The 24,135-nt window shown below is 48.3% G+C and overlaps 7 protein-coding genes across 7 annotated transcripts; 4 read left to right on the forward strand and 3 right to left on the reverse strand.

Moving 5' to 3' along the window:
• Positions 1–3,475: 3,475 nt before the first annotated feature.
• Positions 3,476–3,711, reverse strand: LACBIDRAFT_309747 (uncharacterized protein; the record flags this gene model as incomplete). The annotated part of the gene is made up of 2 exons (XM_001887049.1): positions 3,476–3,615; positions 3,666–3,711. 2 exons carry the CDS (start codon positions 3,709–3,711, stop codon positions 3,476–3,478), a joined length of 186 nt encoding a protein of 61 aa, XP_001887084.1.
• Positions 3,712–8,488: 4,777 nt separating this feature from the next.
• Positions 8,489–9,796, reverse strand: LACBIDRAFT_309748 (uncharacterized protein; the record flags this gene model as incomplete). Its single annotated transcript, XM_001887050.1, has 5 exons — positions 8,489–8,770; positions 8,825–9,146; positions 9,199–9,236; positions 9,288–9,572; positions 9,623–9,796. 5 exons carry the CDS (start codon positions 9,794–9,796, stop codon positions 8,489–8,491), a joined length of 1,101 nt encoding a protein of 366 aa, XP_001887085.1.
• A 357-nt stretch (positions 9,797–10,153) lies between these two features.
• Positions 10,154–10,866, forward strand: LACBIDRAFT_309749 (uncharacterized protein; the record flags this gene model as incomplete). The annotated part of the gene is made up of 3 exons (XM_001886967.1): positions 10,154–10,578; positions 10,635–10,749; positions 10,807–10,866. The coding sequence occupies 3 exons, from the start codon at positions 10,154–10,156 to the stop codon at positions 10,864–10,866; spliced, it is 600 nt and encodes a 199-aa protein (XP_001887002.1).
• Positions 10,867–14,464: 3,598 nt separating this feature from the next.
• Positions 14,465–15,134, forward strand: LACBIDRAFT_146695 (uncharacterized protein; the record flags this gene model as incomplete). Its single annotated transcript, XM_001886968.1, has 3 exons — positions 14,465–14,498; positions 14,555–14,716; positions 14,785–15,134. Coding segments are annotated over 3 exons (546 nt in total), but the record flags the coding sequence as incomplete, so codon positions are not given.
• A 3,453-nt stretch (positions 15,135–18,587) lies between these two features.
• Positions 18,588–20,393, forward strand: LACBIDRAFT_332517 (uncharacterized protein; the record flags this gene model as incomplete). Its single annotated transcript, XM_001886969.1, has 3 exons — positions 18,588–18,717; positions 18,833–19,961; positions 20,189–20,393. 3 exons carry the CDS (start codon positions 18,588–18,590, stop codon positions 20,391–20,393), a joined length of 1,464 nt encoding a protein of 487 aa, XP_001887004.1.
• Positions 20,394–20,569: 176 nt separating this feature from the next.
• Positions 20,570–20,943, reverse strand: LACBIDRAFT_253981 (uncharacterized protein; the record flags this gene model as incomplete). The annotated part of the gene is made up of 2 exons (XM_001887051.1): positions 20,570–20,805; positions 20,856–20,943. Coding segments are annotated over 2 exons (324 nt in total), but the record flags the coding sequence as incomplete, so codon positions are not given.
• A 494-nt stretch (positions 20,944–21,437) lies between these two features.
• Positions 21,438–24,072, forward strand: LACBIDRAFT_309753 (glycoside hydrolase family 85 protein; the record flags this gene model as incomplete). Its single annotated transcript, XM_001886970.1, has 5 exons — positions 21,438–21,677; positions 21,804–21,952; positions 22,047–22,340; positions 22,397–22,502; positions 22,555–24,072. 5 exons carry the CDS (start codon positions 21,438–21,440, stop codon positions 24,070–24,072), a joined length of 2,307 nt encoding a protein of 768 aa, XP_001887005.1.
• Between the last annotated feature and the right edge of the window lie 63 nt (positions 24,073–24,135).

Raw genomic sequence — 24,135 nt, forward strand, 5'->3', positions numbered from 1 at the left:
TGACTTCGAAGAGACGTGTAAGGTGTGATTCCGGCAATGCCTTTCGCATATTCTCTCGGAAAATCTGAGTATGAGGAGAAATCCATTTCAATAGTCTTTCGCTTGCAACAACGTGAGGGCGATATATGGAGGGGGCTATTTCATTGCCCTTCCGAGGCTTCCTAGGCATCCATATACGAGTTTGCGATTGAGACAAGGATGGGGTGCGAGCATCCATGATGGTTGAAAAATCTGATAATTCTGAACGTACGTCTACATTCTTTAGGCAGTCGGATAGAGTAGGATCACTAGGCATGATAGAAATAATCGGAAATTGGAGGTGGTACAGAATATGGAATGTTCACTCGACACTCGAGAGGTGGAAGGATACCACGAGATATGGGGTCTGCTAAGTTAATGGATGATTCTACGTATAAGAGAGAGATAGAAAGATCACGTTGCTCAAAAATGGCTTCTGCACGACGAATACACAAGTTGGTTTCTTGATTCCTTGACCATCCTTTCCGGAAGGCGCCAATGACACCTTCGTTATCACTGCGGATCAGAACGTCAAGGTGAGCGAGATGCATTTCACTGAGAAGCATGACAATCAGTTCGACAGCCACTGCTTCGAGCCATCCAATTTCTCGACCAGGAGCCTTCCATGCTGGAAAGGTCCTCCATGCATCCCACGAATCGTTGATTAGCAAACCGATTCCCCAGTCTGTTGAGGCGTCGACCCAAATATTGAGATCAGACGTAGGAGGGCGCGAAGCGAGAGAGCGAATGATAGACGGCATGGAAAGTTGAGTTAACCACCATTTAAGATCTGAAATGATGGAAGGGGGAGGGAATCTTGGGGAGAAGTCGTTGGTGAAAGTTGTGAGCCACCAAATAATATTATTGAGGTATGCTCTGCCACGCGAATAGACGAAAGTGATGTGTGATAACGAGCCATGCAGAGATTGTATTTCTTTCTTGAAAAATCGTTGTGATAAGGGGGAGTTCTGTAGAACGAAGAGAAGTTTAGCGAGATGCTTTTCACGTTTGACTTTAGTAAGATAGACAGTCTTTGAGACAAGGTCCCATTCAAAACCAACATAAGAAAAGGTATCTCCAAAAGGAGATCCCTTTGTTGTATGCCACGGAATCCCAAGCGGGGCAATCATGGCTTTGATGTAGTCAAGATCATAGTCATATCGATAGACAACCCCATCAGAAATTCCAGAAAATAATCCGACCTTGGTTGGATAACGAAAAGCGTTGAAATCATCAACCCATTTGATAACAGGACCAACACGGAGACTACGCCAAATGTCAACCGTCGCATCTGCGACTTCTCCTTGTAAACCTGAGGCAGAGGCTAGTCCAAAGGGTACATTGTGGTCAATGTAAAACAATCCCTTGAACTCGACGATCAGGTACCGTTTGCAAACAGGACTAACTGGAACTGTGCGATACGCCCCTTCCACATCAAGGGTGCATGCCTGTGTTCCTGGAGGCGCTGCTGATACCTACACATACATCGTGTAAGCCTTGACTGCCAGAAAATCAGAGAATGTGAGGAAGAAACATAAGCCCCAAATCGTCTGTGTCCTTCAAGCAACTAAGAGTTGTGAACTCTGTCACGAAGTGCATCCGAACGAGGCCCAAAACAGAAAGAGAGGAGATGGATGCACAATGTCATAAAAGAAAAGAAAAGAATGATAGATGTGATGGGAAGCTTACAATTTCGGCACATTCAGATGCCGTGCCCCATCTAGTTGGGTACTCCTCTGAGTTTATGTCATTGTTAACGGAAAAACCCAGGTTTCCCCGATATGAGAGATTATGACAACAGCGATATTTATCAGGCTTGCCGGCTTCACCGGGCTTGACGACGACTTGGATAGGTGATGAACGGAATGGCCCAATTTTGGCTTCCAATTCTTTTTGAGTGAATGGACCTGAGAGGCGTCCGAGTTTGAGTTCGTCGACAATATATTCTTGGATGATGTGATCATGAGGAGATGCAGAGGTGAGATTGCCAGGAGTGAAAGACATATCAAGATCGGCGAAATTTCCGAGAGGAAATCCGTGAGTCAATTTGAAGGGAAGTTCAGGGTATTGATCAAGAATGCGAGCTTTCGATAAATAGGCATGAAAAGCATCTGCGCTATAAGGAGTTATGACTTTAGAGTAGTCAGAGTCAGAGTCGTGAGATGAAGATTCGAGACGAAGATTGTCGAAGTATGGCGAGCGGTCGTTGATAACGAGATCTGGACTAAATGTAAGATGTTCAAGTAATTGATGAAGCGGTAGCGAGCACAAATGAGCTGAGAGATGAGCTGATAAAACAGAAGAGTCAAGTTTAGATGCATTTGCGAGAGCAGGCACCGTGATCGGAAGCGCCACAGAAAGAGCAGATGTGATGGTCTGGATGAGACTTGGAGCAGATAGAGAGCTTGTTGAGATTGAAGGCGATGCAGATGATACCTCCGTCATTTCTTCGCACGAGCTTCCGGTTATCATATTTCGCCGTCGTCTGTTTGCCAGCCTGCGTGATCGACTCTTGGCATGACGCGAAACGGTGATCTCATTGACAGATAAGGCAGATGGGAGTATTGGTGGAGGAAGCACCAGAAGACCGAAAGGAATTGTTGCTAGAACTTGTGATGACATTATCGGTACGACTTCCAGACTGACGAGACGAAGACTCTGCGTCGCGGTGATGATAAGGCACATAGCATGACTTGCCTTTCCAAGAGGAAGAAGACGAAGCAGTGTTGTGAATTGATTTGGCATCCGAGACCGACTTCGCTGCCAGAATTTCCGCCTGTAGCACCTCAAGCTTGATGGCTTCGAAGCGGCACCTGTAAGAATCCTCGTTGTGAGGGCTTGGTGTTAGATTATATTTTGTACGGATTTCGATGTCAAATTTGAGAATGGAGGCGAAGTTGCGTTTGAGGTTGTCCTGTTCGGCTAAAAATTCATGGTGCTTCTTCCATCGAATAGCCGAATCCTTGTCACCGTTAGGGAATGTCATGGGCTACCCTGGGGTTTTCCAGAGTAACCTGCACCCATACCCGTCAAAACCCGTACCCGCATCCATGGGTGTGGGTTTTCGCAGGTATGGGTTGAGGGTTTACAAAAACCTGGGGGTTCCCAACCCATGTGTGGGTATCCCTCCAGAAATGACCAATGAACCTCGCAAAGGCAGTGCAAGTGTCAATCGATACTGCCGTGCAACCCTGCGAGGATCGGAAAGTCAGGAAATGGTAACTGGGGCACAGGGCATGCGCCAGTGTTTTGACGGCATCGTGTTGTGTGGTGGTGAGCAACTGCATGTGACTGTGTTGGCGTTGACCTGTGAGGTGGGGTCCATTGGCAGGTGTCGTCGTCGTTGTGCTGTTGTGATAGTCAGTAGACGAAAAGAAAAGAAAACTTCATGGGCGCACCTTGTAAGCCCGCCCTCTGGTTGTGTCTATCCCCCCCATGTTCCATCATGTTTGACTCATCATTGTTGGTAACTGGGGCACAGGGCATGCGCCAGTGTTTTGACAGTATCGTGTTGTGTGGTTGGTGGTGAGCAACTGCATGTGACCGTGTTGGCGTTGATCTGTGAGGTGTCCATTGGCAGGTGCCGTTGTCGTGGTGCTGTTGTAATAGTCAGGAAACAAAAAGAAAAGAGAACTTCACAGGCGCACCTTGTAAGCCTGACCTCTGTTTGTGTCTATCCCCCCCATATTCCATTGTGTTTGACTCGTCGTTGCTGTGGTCTGTGTGTCACTACTACTGACCAACATATCCGAGTCTTTTGCATTGTTGTTGCCATGCCACACTGTCTGGTAACCGTGCTGGAGGGTATGGTGGTGGTGGTTGAGTGTCGTGGTGACTCAAGGTGACACGTTCGTGATTGACATGTCACACCCATCACACCTGTGTCATGGGTACGGGTTTTGCTGGGGTATGAAAATGCCAACCCGTACCCGTACCCACCCGCAACCTCAACCCGTACGGGTTTGTAAACCCGTGACATTCCCTAGTCACCATGGGTCTCGATGAAACGGTGATATCAGGTCCATGCTTCGTGCCAATCCCCGATGTCCATAGAGTCTTCACCCTGAAAGAACTTGATATCGATGATGTGCCGCTTCAAACTGGTGAGCCTGTTAATAACCGTTTTCTGCGGGATAGAAGCCTTGCTTGTATGTAAAGTGTTTGTTGCGGAAGTGGTGAAGAGTGATACAGTAGATATTCTCACAATGCATAATGCCGGTCCCCGACTTTTTCTATGCATTGTGAGATTTATGCAAGATGAAATATGTCACAAAATGTGACTATTTGTGACCTCAGCCAAAAAATGTCACACTTCGAAATGTCCTTTATGTAGTGAGACGAAAACTGGAAAGACTGGATATTTACAGGCTATCGACATCCATGGGAGAGAGGTTACTACTGAAAAAAGAGTTGAGAGTAGTTTGTCAGGCTGATTTCACTTGAAGATGAGCCCTCAATTTGCGCAATTGTTGTTGCAAAAGCAGTGTTGACACGCCGCGAGCCTCTGAGTGGATGACACACCAAATGCTCGCACAGCTCCATTCCCTCCGTGAGGTGCATAGGGCTTGTGCCTGTCTCGAGGTTTCCGCTTCTTCTCCTCAGCAGCTGGCATAGAATGATAGAAAAGTGTTGGCAAAATTGGATACTACTCTCAAGCAGTGTATTCACAGTGGCAGGGTATATTAGGGTAGACTTTGGTCCTGAAAAACTCAGGTACAATGAGGTGAACAGGTAAATACCTGGTAAATCTGTAGATCTGGTAATGCATAATGCCAAAATATGATATGCATTATTTGATATGACGTTCCATGCATAAATCCCCACGTACCAAGTTGGTCCCCTGAAAATGTCATGCATTATGAGATTTATGCATTACGAGTATATGCATTGTGAGAATATCTACTGTAGAGGTATATGAGAACCGTTCTCAGCGAGAGAGATGATGAAAGGATGAATGCCGTAGCCTGTGTTGGAAGAAGAGGACGTCGAGGTGGTCTCGTTAGCGACAGAAAAAAGGAGTTTGGGAGCTGAGATGACATCAGGGAGGGGATTATCTTTTAGAGTATTAGTGAGAGTGTCATGGACAAGTTTTTGTGAAGCAGGTGAAATAGCTTGTAAGGCCGCATATATCTGTGTCATCTTGGGAGCAGCCGACCCAGAGGGAGGAGTTTTTGGTCGATTGAGGTCTTCCTCTGATGTAACACGAGTTACAACAATGGAGTTGTCGGTAGTGACTGGGTCAATTACGACACTGGACATGTCAGAAGGGACATCTTTGTTAGCGGCACCAGCAGGAGGACGTGAAGTGTCAAGGTCAGTCATTTTGAGTTTTAATGGATTAGAATGAAATCGAAAAAATTCTGTGAAGGCTAAAATTCACAGGGGGAAATGGGAATGAAAGCGAAGAAGACAGGAATTTTTTTATTGCTTCACGAAGGACTTTATCCTCAGAGCGCACAGACCTCAGAAGGCTGTCAACACCACGGAACGTGGTGAAGCGGGCATCACCGCATCGCGCTTACAAAGCCCCTGCTTGAGTTGTTTCGAGCTTGCAAGCTCGCTCTCCAACTCGAGCCTCAATCCATTGGACGACATCATTCTGGACTTGCCTCAAACTTCTTTCCCCAGATTCTTTTAGCTCGACTATATATCTCAGAGCACTTTCTAATTGCCTTTATTCCTTCCTTCTTCCTGCCCCCCCACCATCTCCCCCAATCTGTCTTGTCGCGCTTCGCACCATTCCACCCATTCCTCTCGTGAACATATAGGCTCTGCATGACTTCTCCACTGTGAGTATCGTTATCGGAGCTTGAGTGACTGTAATCTCACCGGGTACAAGGAAGCGTGTCCGTTTGGTGTCCGTTATTGATACCTCAGTAAGTGACCTCCTGTCCTTGAACTATGTCGTCTAAGTGACCGTTTTTGGTGCATATATGCACCTTTTGCAGTGTGTTCCATATTTGAGGTCAAGTTGTGAGTGCGTTTTGTTGTCCATTTGGTTTCGTGTGTCTGATGGACGGAATATACAGCGACTCAAAACTTCTCTTTACTCCCCCCTCTACAATGCTGACCCCCGACATCAATACATCTATCTATCAGACATGCGCACAAGCAGATGGGTGGAAGCGGCTGTGAGACAGCAATTAGTTACGGTTCCGTTTCAGAGATAGATGTCGTGTCGTGGGGGTCTTGGGTATATAGCAGTCAGAAATTTGCAGATATTCGCAAATAAATATGTATTAATATGCAAATTATATGAAGCAATTTCAAAAAAATTCTACCTACAAGTGAGGATTGAGAAATGCAGATGGGAGCAGACTAGAAGGGGTAGCCGCCGAAATTTCCGCAATCAACGCTGTAGTTCGTCAAAAAGGGGCAGACAGTCGCGGGAAAAAATCCGCAAAAGGGACAAAATCCCATTCTACCTGCACCTTTCTGCTCTGCCGACAATCTCTGATATCTGCCGGGAATCCGCAGATACTTGCGGCTGGTAACAGAGCCGGTTTTCACTGGGGCTGAAGTCTAGAGCGGTCCCAAGGGGTTTACAACCGAAAAGTCCGAGACGTCCACTACCCACGTAGGGATGGGAGGCCTATGTTTGGGGTCCTGGTCAGGGTCACCTATATCAGGAAATGGCGCTCGCTATTTTTATAAGCGAGGCGATGCGAGATAATTGATAGTGGATAACTTCCCATAAGGTCTAGAAGCCTAGATTATTCTCTAAATGTTTGATGGGCAGAGTTCAAAAATATATTCAGCTGTTTTTCTAAACCACAAGCCAAAGTAATACAGATCTATACAAGTGCAATCAATTCTTCTTTGGTGACACGGATCTCATTTAGGATCTCTCTACTGAACCTCATTCCGTGCCCACAGGTGCCCACTGCGCCTCCAGCCTTAGTTGATATTGAATTCAGTGAGGAGAGCTGACCAATAATATGAAGACACCCTGCACTTACGTGCAATTGGATGCCTCAGTGTGTGGTTTGAAGTGTACGTCTTCAACATGATAAAAAAAATGTCCTACAAACCCGGTTCATATGAAAAATGACTTGATTGTCTTTCACTCTTGATTCCCTATTGTTTCTCGAGAAATACAAGAAAGATGTAGTGGATAGTTCTTCAGAAACCGGCTACATATGTTGGTGGATCTTGATGCCTTGTCTGATTTGGACGGGATGCTCAGGGATTGATTGTCGGACGATGAAAAAAGGGTTTATGCAAGTGATTTAGAACTAGAAGAGGGGGGGGGAGGCCTCGTCTAGATTAAAATCCAGAAGAGGGTGTTCAATGACAAGTGGAGTTCAACTTTGACAGATTGTGACCCATTTGGCAAACGGCATGGCGGCATGTCAGTTTAGAAAAATAATCTAGGTTTCTAAACCTTATGGGAAGTTATCCAGTCTCTCAATGTTCAGCGCTCAGCGTTTAATCGTCTCTTCTCCCTCTCTCATATCATAGATCGCTTTTCTGTAAACTCCGCTGTCTCACTTTATCCCGCCAATTACCCCGATGCCAAAGAAGAAAAACAAGGTAGTCATAGCAGTTGAAAGCAATCCGCTCGAGCACGTAGACTTCATTCTCAAAAATGGCAGTCGCAAATCGCTTAAGGTCTATCTGGGGCATGGGGAAGATCTCGGTAAGCTGTTCGTCCAATGTGATCTGTGCAGAAGCTTCATCACCCTCGGCCAACAACGCTCGAGATCATGATATTCTCGATGCTCAATGCTCATCTTTTGACTTCCCCTTCCCATCGAGCTGCATATTGGTATTTTTTGACAATTCTATTTGTGTTGTGATACATGAAATTTTGGTCCATTGACTATCTAAGCATTCCAACATGAATTTGTGGTAAGAAACCATAAAACTATCTATGTTTTTTAGAGGGTGAAGGCTGTCTTGGGGCTGTGGATGTCTGTGATGCAGACCTTTTCAAAAGCTGCATTTGCCTGGCTTCTGTTTGAACTTTCTATTAGCTCCCGCTCCTTCTTCTTTCACTTGTCCCGGCATGGTTTTTGATCATAGTGGGATTGCATGTTGTTGAGTGCATTGCCTCACGTGAAGATAACACGCGGTTGTTTCTCTGATGCATGTGACCCTGACCAGGACCCCAAACGTAGGCCTCCCATCCCTACGTGGGTAGTGGACGTCTCGGACTTTTCGGTTGTAAACCCCTTGAGCGGTCCCTACGTTTCGGATGTAATAAAATAGAGATATGACCTTGGGGAGGTACGCTTTGATGGCAAGCTCAACCATACAACATGCTGTACAGTCTAGACCGGTCTACTACGTTTCGGATGTAATAAAATGGATATGACCTTGGGGGTAGTCTCTCCTAGACAGACTTCGATATTATGTGATATGAAGTCGTACCTTTGTTCACGTACCTTGGGGGCCAGTGCGACGGATTACATAATTATGACCGTGGAAATAGACCTTGACAAGCAAGGTAAAGACGCCCAAACAACTATCATTGTTGTCTGGGAAGCGGAGGAATCCGCTTAGCAATGTACACCAGTGTTCTACCCAGGTGCCTTGTACTTCTGAATAGTGCAGTTAAGAAAAACTCGTCGGAACGAACAACCCTCTGCCTCAATTTCCACGAAGATAGCCCCTGCTGGATTTCTCGATAGCGACTCACGACCTCATCCATTGTAGGTCGTTTCAATGGATCTGGGTTCGTCATGTCAGCAGCTAGGCCTTCCAGAAACTCAAATCCCAATTTTTTCGTGCTGTGGATGTGGCTACTTCCCTTTATATAAAGTATTAATGACAGATGTAAAAATCAATCGTCAAAAAATCGCACCTCTGTAAATTCATGTTTGATTATATTGCCCAGATAAAAGACGTCGGTCGGAAATGGGTCATATTCAACATCTCGATCCAGGAGTTCGGGGGGATAGTCGCGGTCGCCTCCCCGAATCACTCGCGCCCGCGGAGCAGATTCGTCAGGGTCAAAGCGAACCGAGAGTCCGAAGTCGATCAAGTAATACTTGGGTGGGCGCTCTGTGCGAGAAAAGTGCTTCGCTTTCCCCTTCCAATTGGGGAGCATATCTTGCTTTACAGCGTGAAACCCGGAAGGGTACATCGCGTCAGCGTTCATTAGAATGTTGGGTCCATGACAGTCACTTCAAAGCGAATATAAATATCGTCGGGTATATGATAGCTTGTGATGCGTACCGGTGGGCAATTCTGTGTTGATGCATGAAATGTATACCCTTTACGCAACTTCATAAGCATTCACTCCAAAAAGGGTCTAGAGCGCTCACCTCAAATACCTGTCTGAAGAATTCAACGACTTCTCCCACCGTCTCGAGAGGTGGCTTCAAGCAATGGTGTAACAGAGGCATGGCAAGAAGAATGACATGCTCTTCATCCGGAATGTGCAATATTTCCAATATCGGCACACAGTGATTTTCAGGTATATCCGCAAGTTCTTTTGAGGAGAAGTACGTTGCGATTCCTTGTTCGTTCGGGTATTCGGTTGTGTTGATCTTCTTCAAAATGACCCTCTGATTGTTGTCTTTTCGAAGCGCATCCTGTACGCTGGGATGCTGCACAAAAAGTTACGAAGGCAACTGGTGGAAAAGATAAACGACCTTACCATTTCATATTGATAGTCTTCACACTTATGCCGCCGAACACCCTTTCCTTTTCCGAGCCAAGACGGAACCCAACCAGGAGTGAGTCTTGGTCGAAGCTTGTAGCCGCGTTCGTCGAGCCATACTTGGTGGTCTCTCCACCAGATCTCGTCTTTGAAGAGGGTGTCTCCAGCCATGGGACTGAGGGTATAACAATAACAAGGTATAAGGTCGGTGCAAGACGACAGGTAGGTAGGACCAAACACCCCCATACATCAGTGTTAATATGTACCTGGACGGACTTACGTATCAACGGAACCAGACGGAACCAAAACGGAACCAAAAACAATGACTTGCCGGGTTCTTGTCCTGGGCGTCATTTGGACCCTGTTGGACCCTCAAAAACGAATTCAGTCCGTTGGCAGTTGTCTTCAGCGGAATCTTGGCGGACTCATTTAAGAACAATGAACTTGACGCGCAACTGTCGCATTCCTGGTTACGATTCACCTCGATAAAGCTAAGTGATGCATATAAATCCACGTTTTTGAACGCCGATGGGCTGTAATGATCCCCCTACATTTACTATCTGGACGCTTTTTTTGTTCGTGATGTTTGACAACAGCCAGAATGTTACAATTGCTGGAGAATCGCAAGTCACAAACGTTGGTGGAGACGCAATCACCCATTACGCCCCCGTCACTAACCATAACGGGCCCGTCATCAACCATAATGCGCCCATCACCAACCATAATGCGCCAGTCACCCACCATTCATTTCCGGATCCTTCGACATTGAAGCGACTCGGACGTTCTTTGGCGCCGCTAGATGTTCAATCAAAACTTCCCAAGTGGACGCCAAAAAACCGGCTTTTCCGGGCGAAGCAACGGAAAAGTAGAGCGCTGGACATTTTAGAGAAGTTTGATGATGTTATGACGCCAGGCACTCTCGCTAGATGCGAAGAAATACTTTGCGAAACAATGTCAAGTGATCCCTATTTCGATTGGGTTAGAATTGCACACTCACCAGTCCGTACAGGTCGGCGGATAATATCGAGGATAGAGGTTGGCTTTCGTTCCTGTGGGACTCGGAGTACAGGGATGAGGTTATCCATTACACCACAACCATTAAGAACGCCCACTACTTAGCTCAGGTGTGTTGACTTCAGTGATCGCCTGGCCTTGGCTAACGGGAGTTAAACTATCCATAGACAGACTCGGAGCATGGAGTCCTGTTGGAAGCAATGTATGTTGAATCAAGTAAAACTTGATAGCCGCTGTTGATGTAGTGTGCCAACAGGGCTAAAACACGATATGAAGCCAGGAAGGCGAACACAGGATAGATGAACTGCAAGCTACTGTGCCCACACAAAAGTGGGGGTTTCCCGCAACTTTTTGTGGGTCAACCAGTGGCGACGCTGCTTTAATCAAGGTGGCAGGCGTTTCGCTACAACTTACTGCAGGAGGTCACTTTATTCCCGCTTTATAAATATAATAGTTACGACGTACTTGTTGGATTTTATAATTCTCTTCGGGAATGCCTATGTATGTATATATAAGGGACCTTTTAGGAATTGAGCAAATTCAGCAGCAGAAGCGATCACTTACTATAAATTTTGGCAGATTCACGAATGCATTTACTTAGTGACGAGCATAGAGTCCAAGCGAATCACCCGATTCTTCAACGTTCTCGACATCTAGGACAAAATCTGGGCGCTGGGCACTGCGTTACACGTTGGAACGTTAAACATGGGGCTCTGTAGACGATTGGGGCCCGGGTTTAATCATGATGGGTGGTGGAAGTTTGGTGGAAGCGGCGAAACCAAGGCGAAACAATTTTGAAGGTGAAGTGGGGCACGTGATTGACAGATCGGACCGGGATAGATTAGATGAGATACCACATCGACCAAACCCAAACGCCTCCTTAAGTTTCCCAAATTGCACGAAAGTACGTCAATAGACAAGTCTAAAATAATGGCGAATTCGCTCACTTGTCCGCAGTGTTGAACACATCTCATGAGATTGACATCTTGAAAGGTCCGCTCGTATCTGAGTCTTCGCTAGACGCCCAGTGCTGAATATATACTTGCCCAGATGCTATCAAAGAGCATGGAACTACCAATTCAGATGGGAAATATTCGGTTGCGTATGGAGTGTTGTTTGACAAGACTGCGAATACCCGTGCGTTTCTTCTGCTTTTGACCCGACTCATCGACTTTGCGCTCACTTCAATTCAATTCATGCAATAAGTTGAAGCACTGAATGGAACGCTGCGCGCAGCTAAACGACAGAAGAAGGTGACGGTTCTCAATCTTTTTTTGTGTAGTAAATGGATGACTGAGAGGGTTCGACTCCTAGGTTGCGTTTGACGCGGAGTTGCTGATGATGCCGAAAGATAAGGATGTTCCAGTTGTTTTATTGGAGGGTTGAATTGAGGGCCGGAGATGACCTCAATCGCGTGTTTTTGTTTTTGACGGTGGCCCGACGGGAACTGGAGCATTGTTTAGTCGATAAGGGCGGCATGATACCATGGACCGACTACTAGTAGTTTAGATAGTAAAGCGGATCTCCGGGATTGGATATTATGGACATCTTTGAGGCCAATATTGGGGGGCAGCTCTTCTTCTTGCAAGACGCTTTCAAAAGCAGTGAAAGCGGTTTTGTGACTTTTCTGATGTCGAACCTAAGGTTTGGAAGATGACGGGAACTTGAACCTGATTCCGTAGGTCAGTCTTTGGCTTACCTTAAACTGACAGCTGGTAAACTATCTGAAAGACTTGATCCCAAAATGCAAGATAAGCCTGCCGCGCCGCAATGAGTCCTTTTTTCGTGTGGTATGAGAATGGCATTGTGCAGGTTCGGGGTGCCTAAATTGGAAATAGTGAGGTAACGTGTCACGGCGGTCACAAACTGCACGAACCCTCATGCAATGCTGAGCAACGACTCGGAAAAGTAGGCGAAAAACACAGAATTCCTCTTGCTCCAAACCTCCATCATCAGCTGAAACATCGCCGTCGACAGTCTATGCCACTTTCTTATATTTTCCGAGTCCCTATCTACACTTCTCGACAAATTTTAGAGAACGCTCTCCCGCAGGAAAGCTCAAACTACGAAAGATGCAGGAGGTGGCGGATTGCGAGGGAGAGAATGGCGCACAAGTGGGTGGGGTTTGGGGGCAAGGTTTGAAGAGATGACCCATGAGGCAGAGATCAATACGGACAAATAATAGCGCCACTTTCTGCGAAACACGGTGGGACATTCAAACAAATTCCACACACTGACCGACGAGCAAAGGAAATCCTGCTCACCGACCTGCGCGACGACGGCGAGCATCGACGACGACGGACAAGCACCACCTGGCGCTGTTTCCGGCCCTTGTTTGGGGGCAAGGTTTGAAGAGAATGGCAGAGATCAATACGGACAAACAACACTGCCACTTTCTGCGAAACACGGTGGGACATTCAAACAAATTCCACACACTGACCGACGAGCAAAAGGCATCCTGCTCAACGACCTGCGCGACGACGGCGACCATACCATCATCGCCGACGACGACGGACAAGCCCCGTCTGGCGCTGTTTCCGGCCCTTCTTTGATGCACCAACCTGACTCGACAAATTTGGGAGACTCGTTTAACCCGCCACTCAACGACCTCTTTTCTCACAACCTGATTCCTGATTTCCAGCCACAACAACAACCTCACCTTGTCATCAAGCTACCGCCTATGGCCGCCGGCCCGCTTCTTCGTCGCTCGTCAAGACATCGGACGAATAGCGACAGCGTAGGTCCATCGGGCTCAGAGTACCATGCGAGCGAAAAGTCGATGGACATGGGCGAGCCTGAGCCGGAGGAGGAGGAGGAGCCTGCGCCGCCCGTCGAGTTTCAGACGACCAGTCGGGGGAGGAGGATTGTGAAAAAGACGTATGTGGAGACGACGAGCGAGGACGATGGGAATGGTGGTGCTGAAAACATGTTCAACGACAATGTCAGAGTTAAGCGTCAGCATTCGGAGGAGGATGAAGATGAGGATGAGGTGCCTATGGGCAGGTATCCCCTGCGAGCTAGGAAGAGGCGTTTAGATGGGTTCATCGTCACTGACGAGGACGAGAAGATCAACGCCCGATACTCAACGCGCAGCAGGATGAAGAAACCTACCCCCAAACCCAACGGATCATCATCGATATCCCAACGGCCTCCTGGCCCTTCGCAACGTACCCGCAGACTCACACGGCGTAATGCGCGCATGGAACAAGAAGAAGACGTCTACGTGCACAACACATCTTCAGCCGGCTCAGCCGACGCAGATGGGTCCATCGACGACGCACCGCATGAATCGTCCGACGACTTGGAACTGGAGCCTGAGCCTGAACCTGAGCCAGAGCCGGAAGAAGAGGGCGGTGATGGGAAGCCGTATGCTTTGAGGCAGCGGCAGAAGATTAATTATGCGATTCCGCCGCCGTTGGAGGAGATGCCCCCCAAGCCACCGGGTAAACAGGCTGGTGGAAGGAATGGGGGGAGGGGTGGGCAGCATCATGGGAAGTCTGGGAAGGGAAGAGGGCTTGGGTGGAGTGCGTCTGGGGCTGAGCTGGGACGGTGGATGGGGATGGGTGGAGATGATTCGGACTCTGATCACCCTACGAGGACGCCTCGTAAACCTTTTGGTGGACTTGCGCCGTTTGGAGGGGCCGTTGCTGGTGCTGCCGGAAGTGGGATGATGCCTGGTGATTTGGCAGCTGGCGGGACGCCGTCGAACCTTGGAAAGATTGGAAATGCGGGTAAGTTTTCGTTTGAGCTTACATTTTGCCTTCGTCACTGACACCATCACTTGTAGCCCTTGCGGACGCTGATCCTTTAGGTGTGAATACGAATGTTACCTTTGATGAAGTGGGTGGTTTGGACGACCGTAAGCTCTATACATTTCTTGATCCTTTATTTCATAACGTTAAACGTTTTCTTTAGATATACATTCATTGAAAGAAATGACCCTCCTCCCCCTCTTATACCCCGAAGTCTTCCAGCGATTCAACGTCACGCCTCCTCGCGGCGTGCTCTTCCACGGTCCCCCAGGGACAGGAAAGACCTTGTTAGCCAGAGCCCTTGCGGCGAGCTGTAGATCAGGCGGTAAACAAATTTGTAAGTCTCGTCTCACCATAACCGTCCAAAACCTAATCTCATCAATCACTACCTAGCATTCTTCATGCGCAAAGGCGCAGACTGCCTCTCCAAATGGGTCGGCGAAGCCGAACGCCAACTCCGGCTCCTCTTCGAAGAAGCGCGCTCCTGCCAACCCTCTATCATCTTCTTTGACGAGATCGACGGGCTCGCGCCTGTCCGGTCTTCCAAACAAGACCAGATCCATGCGTCTATCGTTAGTACCCTTTTGGCCTTGATGGACGGGATGGATGGGAGGGGCCAGGTTATTGTTATTGGGGCTACGAATCGGCCGGATGCGATTGATCCTGCGTTGAGGAGACCGGGGAGGTTTGATAGGGAGTTTTATTTTGCGCTGCCTGGGTTGGAGGCTAGGGAGAAGATTTTGGGGATTATGACGAGGGGGTGGGTTGGCTGGGGGAAGGGTGTTGAGGGGGAGGGGGAGGAGGGGAAGGAGGGCGAGGGTGCACATGGGGAGGCTGCGAAGGAGAGGTTGAGGGGGTTGGCGAAGCTTACGAAGGGTTATGGGGGTGCTGATCTTCGTGTGAGTTGGTTTTTTTGTTATTGGGCAAGATGATAACTGATGTTGGGGGTTTAGGCATTGTGCACGGAGGCGGCCTTGAACGCTATTCAGAGGCGGTATCCGCAGGTGTACAAGACTACTGATAGGCTTTTGTTGAAGCCTGAGACGATTGGGGTTGGGTTGAGAGATTTCATGATTTCGATTAAGAGTAGGCTTTTTTTTTTAACTGTAATATTCAAGCCTAACTCATTTCGCAGAGCTTGTACCATCATCAGCAAGGTCCTCATCGTCAGCTGCGACTCAGCTCCCTACGCAGTTCGTCCCACTCTTGTCGGATACATTGGAAAAAGTCAAAGCTGTCATTGAACGCGTCATGCCTGTTGAGAAGAAACTCAGTGCTTTGGAAGAAGCGGAGTATGAGGACGATGGTGGTGAGGATGGTGCGCTTGAACGTGAGATGTTGTCGCAATGTGAGTGTTTCTTTTTTGTCTGTGGAAGGCGATGTGTTGATGGTGTTTCAAGCTATGCAAACCTTGAGAGTGTACAGACCGCGTGTGGTTATTCATGGTCTTGTTGGGATGGGTCAAGGGTATATTGGAGCAGCGGCTTTGCATCATCTTGAAGGCTTCCATGTGCAGAGTCTTGAGCTTGGCACGTTAATGGGCGATTCTACTCGAGTAGGTTTCTCTCTTCTTGGATGCCTATGACTTGACTGATAATTTACGCAGACTGTCGAAGCTGCCATCGTTCAATTGTTCGTCGAGGCTAAACGTCACCAACCTTCCGTCATCTATATCCCCTCCCTCGTTGGATGGTATGCCGCCGTATCTGAGACCTCGAGGTCTACAGTCCGTGCCATGCTAGACACCCTCTCCCCCAGCGACCCCATCCTCCTCCTTGCCGTTGTTGATGGGAAGTTCTCTGATCTACCTCGGGATGTCAAAGCTTGGTTCGGCCCGACGAAGGATAACCGCGTTGAACTTACGGCTCCTTCCGTAGAACAACGAGAGCGTTTCTTTGAGGGACTTATCAAGGACGTTCGCCGACCACCCAATCAGTTCGCGGATGGGGTCAAGCGCAGGAAGCGGATTTTGGAGGAACTTCCCATTGCGCCTCCTTTAGAACCGAGGCAGCCAACGGCTGCTGAGTTGGCTGTGCAGCAGGAGAATGACCAGCGGGTTATTACGTTGCTCAAGTATCGTTTGGGACCGATATTGACGGAGTTGAAGAGGAAGTTTAAGAGGTTTACAAAGAATGCTACGGTATGTTTCTTTTGATCCAGAGGAAAGTTCCGCGCTGATTTTGTGAATGATGAAAGGATGAATACAACTTCAATTTACTCGGCAATGCCATTGGCGGCATCGAGACTGTCACAGCCGCTGTAGAAGTCCAGGCTGGGCCGAATGGGGTCCTCGAGATCATCGAACAAGATCAAGCCACACAGCCCGTTGTCAATGGACATGTGAACGGCATCATTGACGAGAATTACCCCTTGGAGCCACAACCAGCTTTGTACGATATGGATTTGGAGAAGATGCATATAGAGCTGTATAAAGGCCGGTACCTCACCCCACAAGACTTCTTAGACGACGTTGGAAAGATGGTACATAATGCTAGCGTTCGCTCGCATGAAGACTTGGATCGGCTGCATAAAGCGCAGGCGATGTTTACGGCTGCGCAGGTTAGCATCCAGGAGTTTGATCCTATGTTTAGGCAGGAGTGTGATCGGATGGCTGTGAGAGAGAGGCGAAGAAGGGAGCAGCAGAGGAAGGCCAAGGGGAAGGAGAGGGAGAAGGAGAAGGATGACGGGCCTGTCGTTGCTCGACGGAGTGCGCGGAATAATGGACAACAGCCTGAGCTTACGATTACGGATCCGGTCAAGCTTGAACGTAGGCTGAAGCGGCAGAGAGGGGAGGAGGGTGGTGCTGATTCTTTGGGGTCGGAGGAGGAGGCTGTTGGGAATAATGATGGGGGGAGGGATGCGAAACGGAGTAGGATGGTCGTTGACGATGACGATGATCGGGATCCACTGGATATCGTTGGTGGGACGCCTCCGTCGCAGGTGAAATCCCATAGCGTTAGCGTCGTCCGGTTCGCGCCCGATCGTGTTGAGCCTATGGGGGATCTCCATGCGGTGGCTGGGTCTTCAAACACTCAACCCTCCGAACCTCATCCCTCTGATGATATGGTCGTTGATGAACACCCACGTCGGTCGGGTTTCGACCCATCTCTTCTGAACCCCATGTCTCCTACGCCACCGCCTACAGTACTCCTGCACCAGCACATGGGTGATTCATTCCTTGCCCCACCTCAATGGGGACCCAATGATATCCAGTTCGGACCTCCCACAATTGATCCACTAAACCCTTTCTTGTCAGCCCAACCAGGGCCTACCACCCGGCCATTCAGAACCCCATCGCCCTCTCACACACCCATTCACCGATCGAGAACGCCAGAAAGAATCCCGACTCCCCCTGCTGCTCCTGCACCGGTACCCATGATTGTTGTTGAACGCAGTCCGTCTCCACCTTTACCTGACTTTTACGTTGATGATTCCCTGGTTGCGAGTCTTGAGTGCAGTTTACGGGATAACACCTCTACTTTGACGATCGAGCAGCTGGAGCAGCTTCGCGCGACGTGTCTTGGCGATGTTTGGCGTCACCGGACTGAGTGGAATAGGGACGCGCTTGTTGGGGACCTCATCAAAGTTGTGCAGGAGTTTGTAGAAGAGGTTGCGGAAGCTTGGGAGGATGATTGAACCCCACCAACCACCCTTGCTCACGTTCGATTATTTATTATTCTCTCGTTTCATCAACTCTTTATTCTGATATACATTGCTCCTCCCACTTGTATTTTTCAACACTTGTGACACTAATGTACCCTCCCGCCTACGATTATTTCAATTAACTCACTTTATATAACCATCAAAAGACGAAAGACTCTCCCCGAGCAGCACCTGTGTGGAATCGGGATACGTTTAAACGATCTTTTCTGTGTCCTGTATTTTGACTTGAACATTCCCCACTTAATCAGGGCTCTCGACCTCAAGGCCTCAAGCGTGAAGGTCTTCTCAGTCAACGTGTGGAACAGTGGAAAGGAGAGAAGCAAGCAAGCTGCTCTCAACTCACCACAACTCCGACAACTCCGACTACACGTGTTTGTTCAGGACTAACAGAGGACTCGCACAAGCCACTCTGTTGTCGACCATACTATCATTCATTGCACACCTTGAAGCGGTTGCACATTGCGAGGTGGGAATGTTTCTTCTCTCGGATTGATGAAGGAAATCTAACAAAAAAAACAGAAGCTACGAGAAACATGCCAGAACGTCTTGATCACTCTGAGAATGCGAAGACAAAGAATGGTTTACTCCTACAAATGTCCGCTTTAGAATCGGAAATAGCGCAAACCCAGGCCGTTCTTCTTAACCAACAAGAGCAACATCGACGTTTGCGCTCACAATTAAACTCTCTATCTCCGGTCAATCAACTTCCAGCAGAGATCAAGACAGAGTCCAGCAGAGATCAAGACAGAGATATTCTACCGGACCTTGGGCCCGCTAGTTGGCAGCGAAACTGAGGAGGAGGAGGGGGAAACTCCCCTCTTTCTAGGCAAAATTTGCCAGAGTTTCAGATATTTCGTTTGGTCGACCCCAATTCTTTGGACTGCTATACGCCTCCGGCTAACAAAAGCTCGCTACGAGGCTCAAACCGAACTTCTTCGTGACTGGCTGTCTAGAATTGCAAATTACCCCATCTCCTTTTCTCTTGCCACAATCGATCCTGAAGGTTCAACACCATGGAGGTCTCATCCTCCGGTAGATATTCTAACTCTACTTGCGTCCGTCTCGCCGCAATGGAAAGAAGCACGATTCTTATCGCCCCACATCGCGTCTCAATGTTTTGACAACATTCCCGGTGCCGGAAAATCACTACTCCTTCTTACTGCTGCTACTGCTTATCTTAGTCTAACATTCGCACGAAAGTTAGATTTATCAATGGCCCCACAACTCTCAATCCTTCGTCTTGTCAACTTCAGCCTGCCCGCCGTACTAGCCCCGTGGCATCAATTGCGGGAGTTATTTACAGACAACTGCACCATGGACGAGATCCGTCTAATTTTTTCCAATGTCCCTCAAATAATTCGCTGCACCTTCAAAGCAATCGATACAGATACGTTGTCGGCGGGTCCGAGTCCGTTGGATATAGAATTATTCCATCAGCAAGTTCCCGTGCTGGAACATCTGGAATATCTCGAACTCGAGTTCTATGCCATATGCCCTGAAGTGAGTTGGATTTTGGAGCAAGTCAAATTTCCCTCTTTGCGTGAGGTCTCCCTCACTGGCTCATTTGGATCCACGTCTGAAGAGGCCTTCCTCCTTCAAATCGTGAAATCATTTCGTTCCTCGAAACTTTTGGAAGTTTTCGCTCTCTATAACACAAAAAAGTCCTCATCCAACCGCGTTTTGACTCAGGTTCTCAAAGATATCCCATCGGTCAAAAACTTATCCCTCGAGTTCCGCAATGGGTCTTTAGGCGACGAGTTTTTCAATGAAATGCTCCTACAGCGGCTCTCCTCTCCTCATGCAGATATTCTCCTCCCGAATCTGCAACACTTCTCGTACTGTGGCCCCACTGCGCTCACTGAACACATGCATTTGTTCCGAGATGTTCTTGTGGACAGATTCCGGCAGTGCGATTTGCGACTGGTGGATTCCGAACAAAGGACCATATCTCACATCCAATCAGTGAATGTGACGAGTTTTTCTCGCTTTGTTATCCGTCCGGATATACAAGAGGAGCTGGACACCCTTCGACGCGACGGTCTTGAACTTTCCATAACACATTCAAGTCATACCTACTAATTCACGATCGACTTTTGAATCCGAGCGTCGATAATCTTAACTTCATGTTGACCAGTGGGAGCACATATCATTGTCCGGAATCAGAGTACGAGTCAGTTGCGCTCGGAAAGGAATTGGAAAGGAAGCTTGTTACCATCATAGTTGTAGAAGGAAGCGTAGAATCAGTAGTTACATTCTTCGCGACGCCTGAACTCCCGCAGACGACCGAGCGGCAACTTTACAGTGTCATTTCATTTTTCAAGGATAATTCTGGTCTCTGAGATGCTTGGTAGGACATAAATGTTACTAGTCAATGAAATGATAGGTTAAACTGGTTAAATCCTGAAGGCCAGAACGTGAACTTGCATTCAGAAGGAAGATTTTGATAACGAATCACGTAAAATCAGCGTGATCTAATTACATGTAGTACTGTGTTCAATTCTGCTGATAAAGATCTTTAGCGCTCGAAGCTCGACGAGCCTTTCCACAAGTAGTCCTCGTTGTCAAGGAATCCGCGTTGATCGAATGTAACCCCTTCGCGAGACAGAAGGGCAATTTTTTTGTTGACTTTCGTCCCAGTTTTAGCTGTCGGACCCCATTCACCGATGAATCCACCGATATAAAGGTTGGACGCGATGACACGATGGCATGGAACGTATGGCGCGAATGGGTTATTTCTCAACGCGTTGCCGACTGACAATTGTCAACAAACAATCATTTGCCACCTGCCATACAAAACGTACCAGAACGAGGCGAGCCACCGACAGCCAATGAAAGATCTTTATAGGTGGTCACCCGACCACAAGGAACGGAGAGTGTGTAGTCGTACACGGCCCATTGATGGGGTGTCAATTTCTAAAGATGAAGTGAATTTATTTTGCCTTCGAAATTATGCAGCAGCCGTGTCACCTTTCCCGCATCCGTTTTAAATGCAGCACGCTGCAAATCATCAACTGGAAAGTAGATGTCTTTCTCCGTCAGCCCCACTTGGTATTGAGGTTCTGCTTCAAGTTCCTTTGTCGAAATTATCGTTAAAACGGCGCCTGATTGGAAAGAATATTGTCTCTCTTTGCAAATGGGATCATAGGCGAGTTTATCTTTTTGAACTTTTTCGAGTGGCATCACGAAATTGGTGCACTAGGCAAGCTAGAGGAGAAGCAGGTGGTAATTGGTTGGTAAGTTTTGAGTCACTTGGAGCCGGAATATTGTCATTATGTAAGTACACCGTATGCACGTGTTGCGCTCGTGGTATGCAACCACTGCCACCAGCGGGCGGTTCGAACTGCTCTCATCCAATCTGATAAAGCGTTTCAAAGGTTGTTTTCATGCCAATCTGCGGCAATACCGACAATAGCAACAACCATGTTCCTTATTTCAAGTCATTGAAAGAACTCGATGACTGGAAACCCGAAGGATCTGGCAGTGGCTTCAACGGAATTCTCAAATACACTCCACGACAACCCATTGCAAATCCAGCGGGAAAGGGAAAACTTTTGGTGCTTTTCGTTTATCTTCATATACGTCGACTTCGCTTACCCGCGCTCAAGGTATGCCACGATTACAAGGTACATCTCCCACGAATCGCGAATTGCGCTGGTCCCCAAGCGCTTGTCTAAGCTGAACACCCGATCTTAGGGAGGGTATACCGAGAGTCTCTTCGCTCGATCATACACCTTCAATTACTGGTCTAGATGCGATACCTTCGTATAGTGGGTGCCGAATACTCCGGCCGTTGCCATGGCCTAACCTCAGTCAGTTTCTCCCACCACCGTATAACGGTACCTCCTACCGGATGGATCTCTGCAGCACACAGGCAGGGCGTCAAGATCCTCGGTACTTTGTTCGTTTTCTTTTACTGTTCGCTTACACGGCCGATCTCCACTTATCCGTATCATACATCGTGGACAACTCAAGCTGACTGTCTTTTCCTGTAGAATATTTGAAGGTGGAGGGGAGGAAGACTGTCTTCGCCTCCTAGTTGGCAAAATGCCATCGTCAAGAACTGGGCAAGTCGACACCCCAACTTCATCGCACACTTTACCAGTGTCACCACACTACGCGACCGTACTAGCAGATCTCGCCAAGGAACGTGGCTTTGACGGATACCTGCTCAATTTCGAATGTCCCCTTAAAGGAGGGGTCGAGCAGACAAGAGCGCTCGCGGCTTGGATCACTCTTCTGCAATCGGAGCTACTGCGGAAAGTTGGACCTCACGGAACCACATTATGGTTTGTCATCCAAATTCATCCAACCTTGATCATTTGTAACACTTGCCACCGTTTAGGTATGATAGTGTTGTTTTTACTGGCCAGCTCGCATGGCAGAATAGGCTCAACAGTTTGAATCTTCCCTTTTTCTTATCGTCAAGTGGCCTTTTCTCAAACTACGCTGTTTGTTCCTATAAACTGCCACTTTCAATCTTAAATTAACCTTCCGTTTCAGTGGGGTCGCGATTATCCTTCACTCACCGCTCAGTACTTTTTGAGTCTGGACCCGTCCTTGATTGGTCAAGCTCCCGAATCCCAACCTTACTTATACCCTAAAACACTTCAAGACATATACATGGGCGTCGACGTCTGGGGCCGCGGCTCTCATGGGGGAGGAGGACTCGGGTGCTACCGAGCTATCTCACATATTGCTCCTGAATCTCTCGGGCTAAGTGTAGCCCTTTTTGGTCAAGCATGGACCTGGGAGACTGAGCAGGATAAGCCAGGATGGACATGGGACAAGTGGTGGGAGTACGAACGCACACTATGGGCTGGCCCCATCAGCGGCACCGTCGACGTACCAGAGGCTCCACGAAGGGAAGGCGAACCAGAATGTCCTCACGGGCCGTTTCTCCCCCTCAGTTCCTTCTTCCCCCGACTTTCCCCTCCAGACCCTTTCAACCTTCCGTTTCATTCTACTTTCTGCCCTGGTGTTGGACAGTCGTGGCTTGTTGAAGGTATCCGGGTGTTCGAGAGTCGGAATGGTTGGACGGACGTTGACAAGCAATGTTCTGTGGGCGATATGGTTTGGCCTCGTCCTATATTGTCTTGGGAAGATGAACGCGAGGATGTCCTTCCAGAAGCCCTCTCTGCCTTGTGTATGGACGATGCGTGGAATGGCGGAAGCTCTCTCAGCCTATCTCTGTCATTCCCAGCATCTGAGGAGGAGACTGCAGCATATCGATCTGTATGGATCCCCATACAGTCTCTGACTGTTACCCACCAGCGTCTATACGAGGCCCAGATCATCTACAAACTTCAAGGTGGAGAAAGTCACGAGTTTGATGCAGAGTTCGCTCTCGCTCTCAAAACGGTTTCAGGCGACAATGAGCCGGATGTTAGGTCGACCTCGTCCACAGAGCTTCACGGGGGATGGTCAAAGCTCAAGATTGAATTCACATTTACTGGCACAGATACCTTTTCGATCGTAGCCATAGGGTTGATCGTGGCCGTTGTGACCGAAAACCCAGACCGCCCCTTGAATCTTTCCCTGCTAATCGGACAACTCAACGTCCACCCCCGTCCTCCGGATACCCACCGAGAGCATGATACGCTTGTTCTTTGGGCAGACTTTGCAACCCATGTATCTCCGTCTCCCTTACTCTCGGGGTCACTCACTTGGGAAGTCGCCACAACCTTCCCTCGGGTCTCCACCATCAACATCAAGTCTCCTGAGGATCCTATAGCCGCGTGGAACCTTCAACCAACGATTAGCTGGTTCCCCTCCTTTGTTTACTTTAACGTCTACGCACAGCCCTATACCGATGAATGGAACGTTGGGCCAGTTGCGGATGCGGTCTGGATTGGGACCTCTGGGATAAATGGGGAAGGAAAATCATTCAACGTCCTTCAAGAGAACCTGCCCTTCACCCTGACACCTTCAAAGAAGGTTCGCTTTTATATCCAAGGCCTAACAGATCAGGGGGACGTCCTTCCGTGGAATAGATGCGCATTCGTGGATGTTTCTCTTTAATGGCAGAAATGGATTGAGGTATCGTTATGATCGTACATGTTTGTTCTTTTGTTGATATGTATC

This window comes from Laccaria bicolor, genomic scaffold, assembly GCF_000143565.1.
Source record: "Laccaria bicolor S238N-H82 LACBIscaffold_41 genomic scaffold, whole genome shotgun sequence".
NCBI lineage: Eukaryota > Fungi > Basidiomycota > Agaricomycetes > Agaricales > Hydnangiaceae > Laccaria > Laccaria bicolor.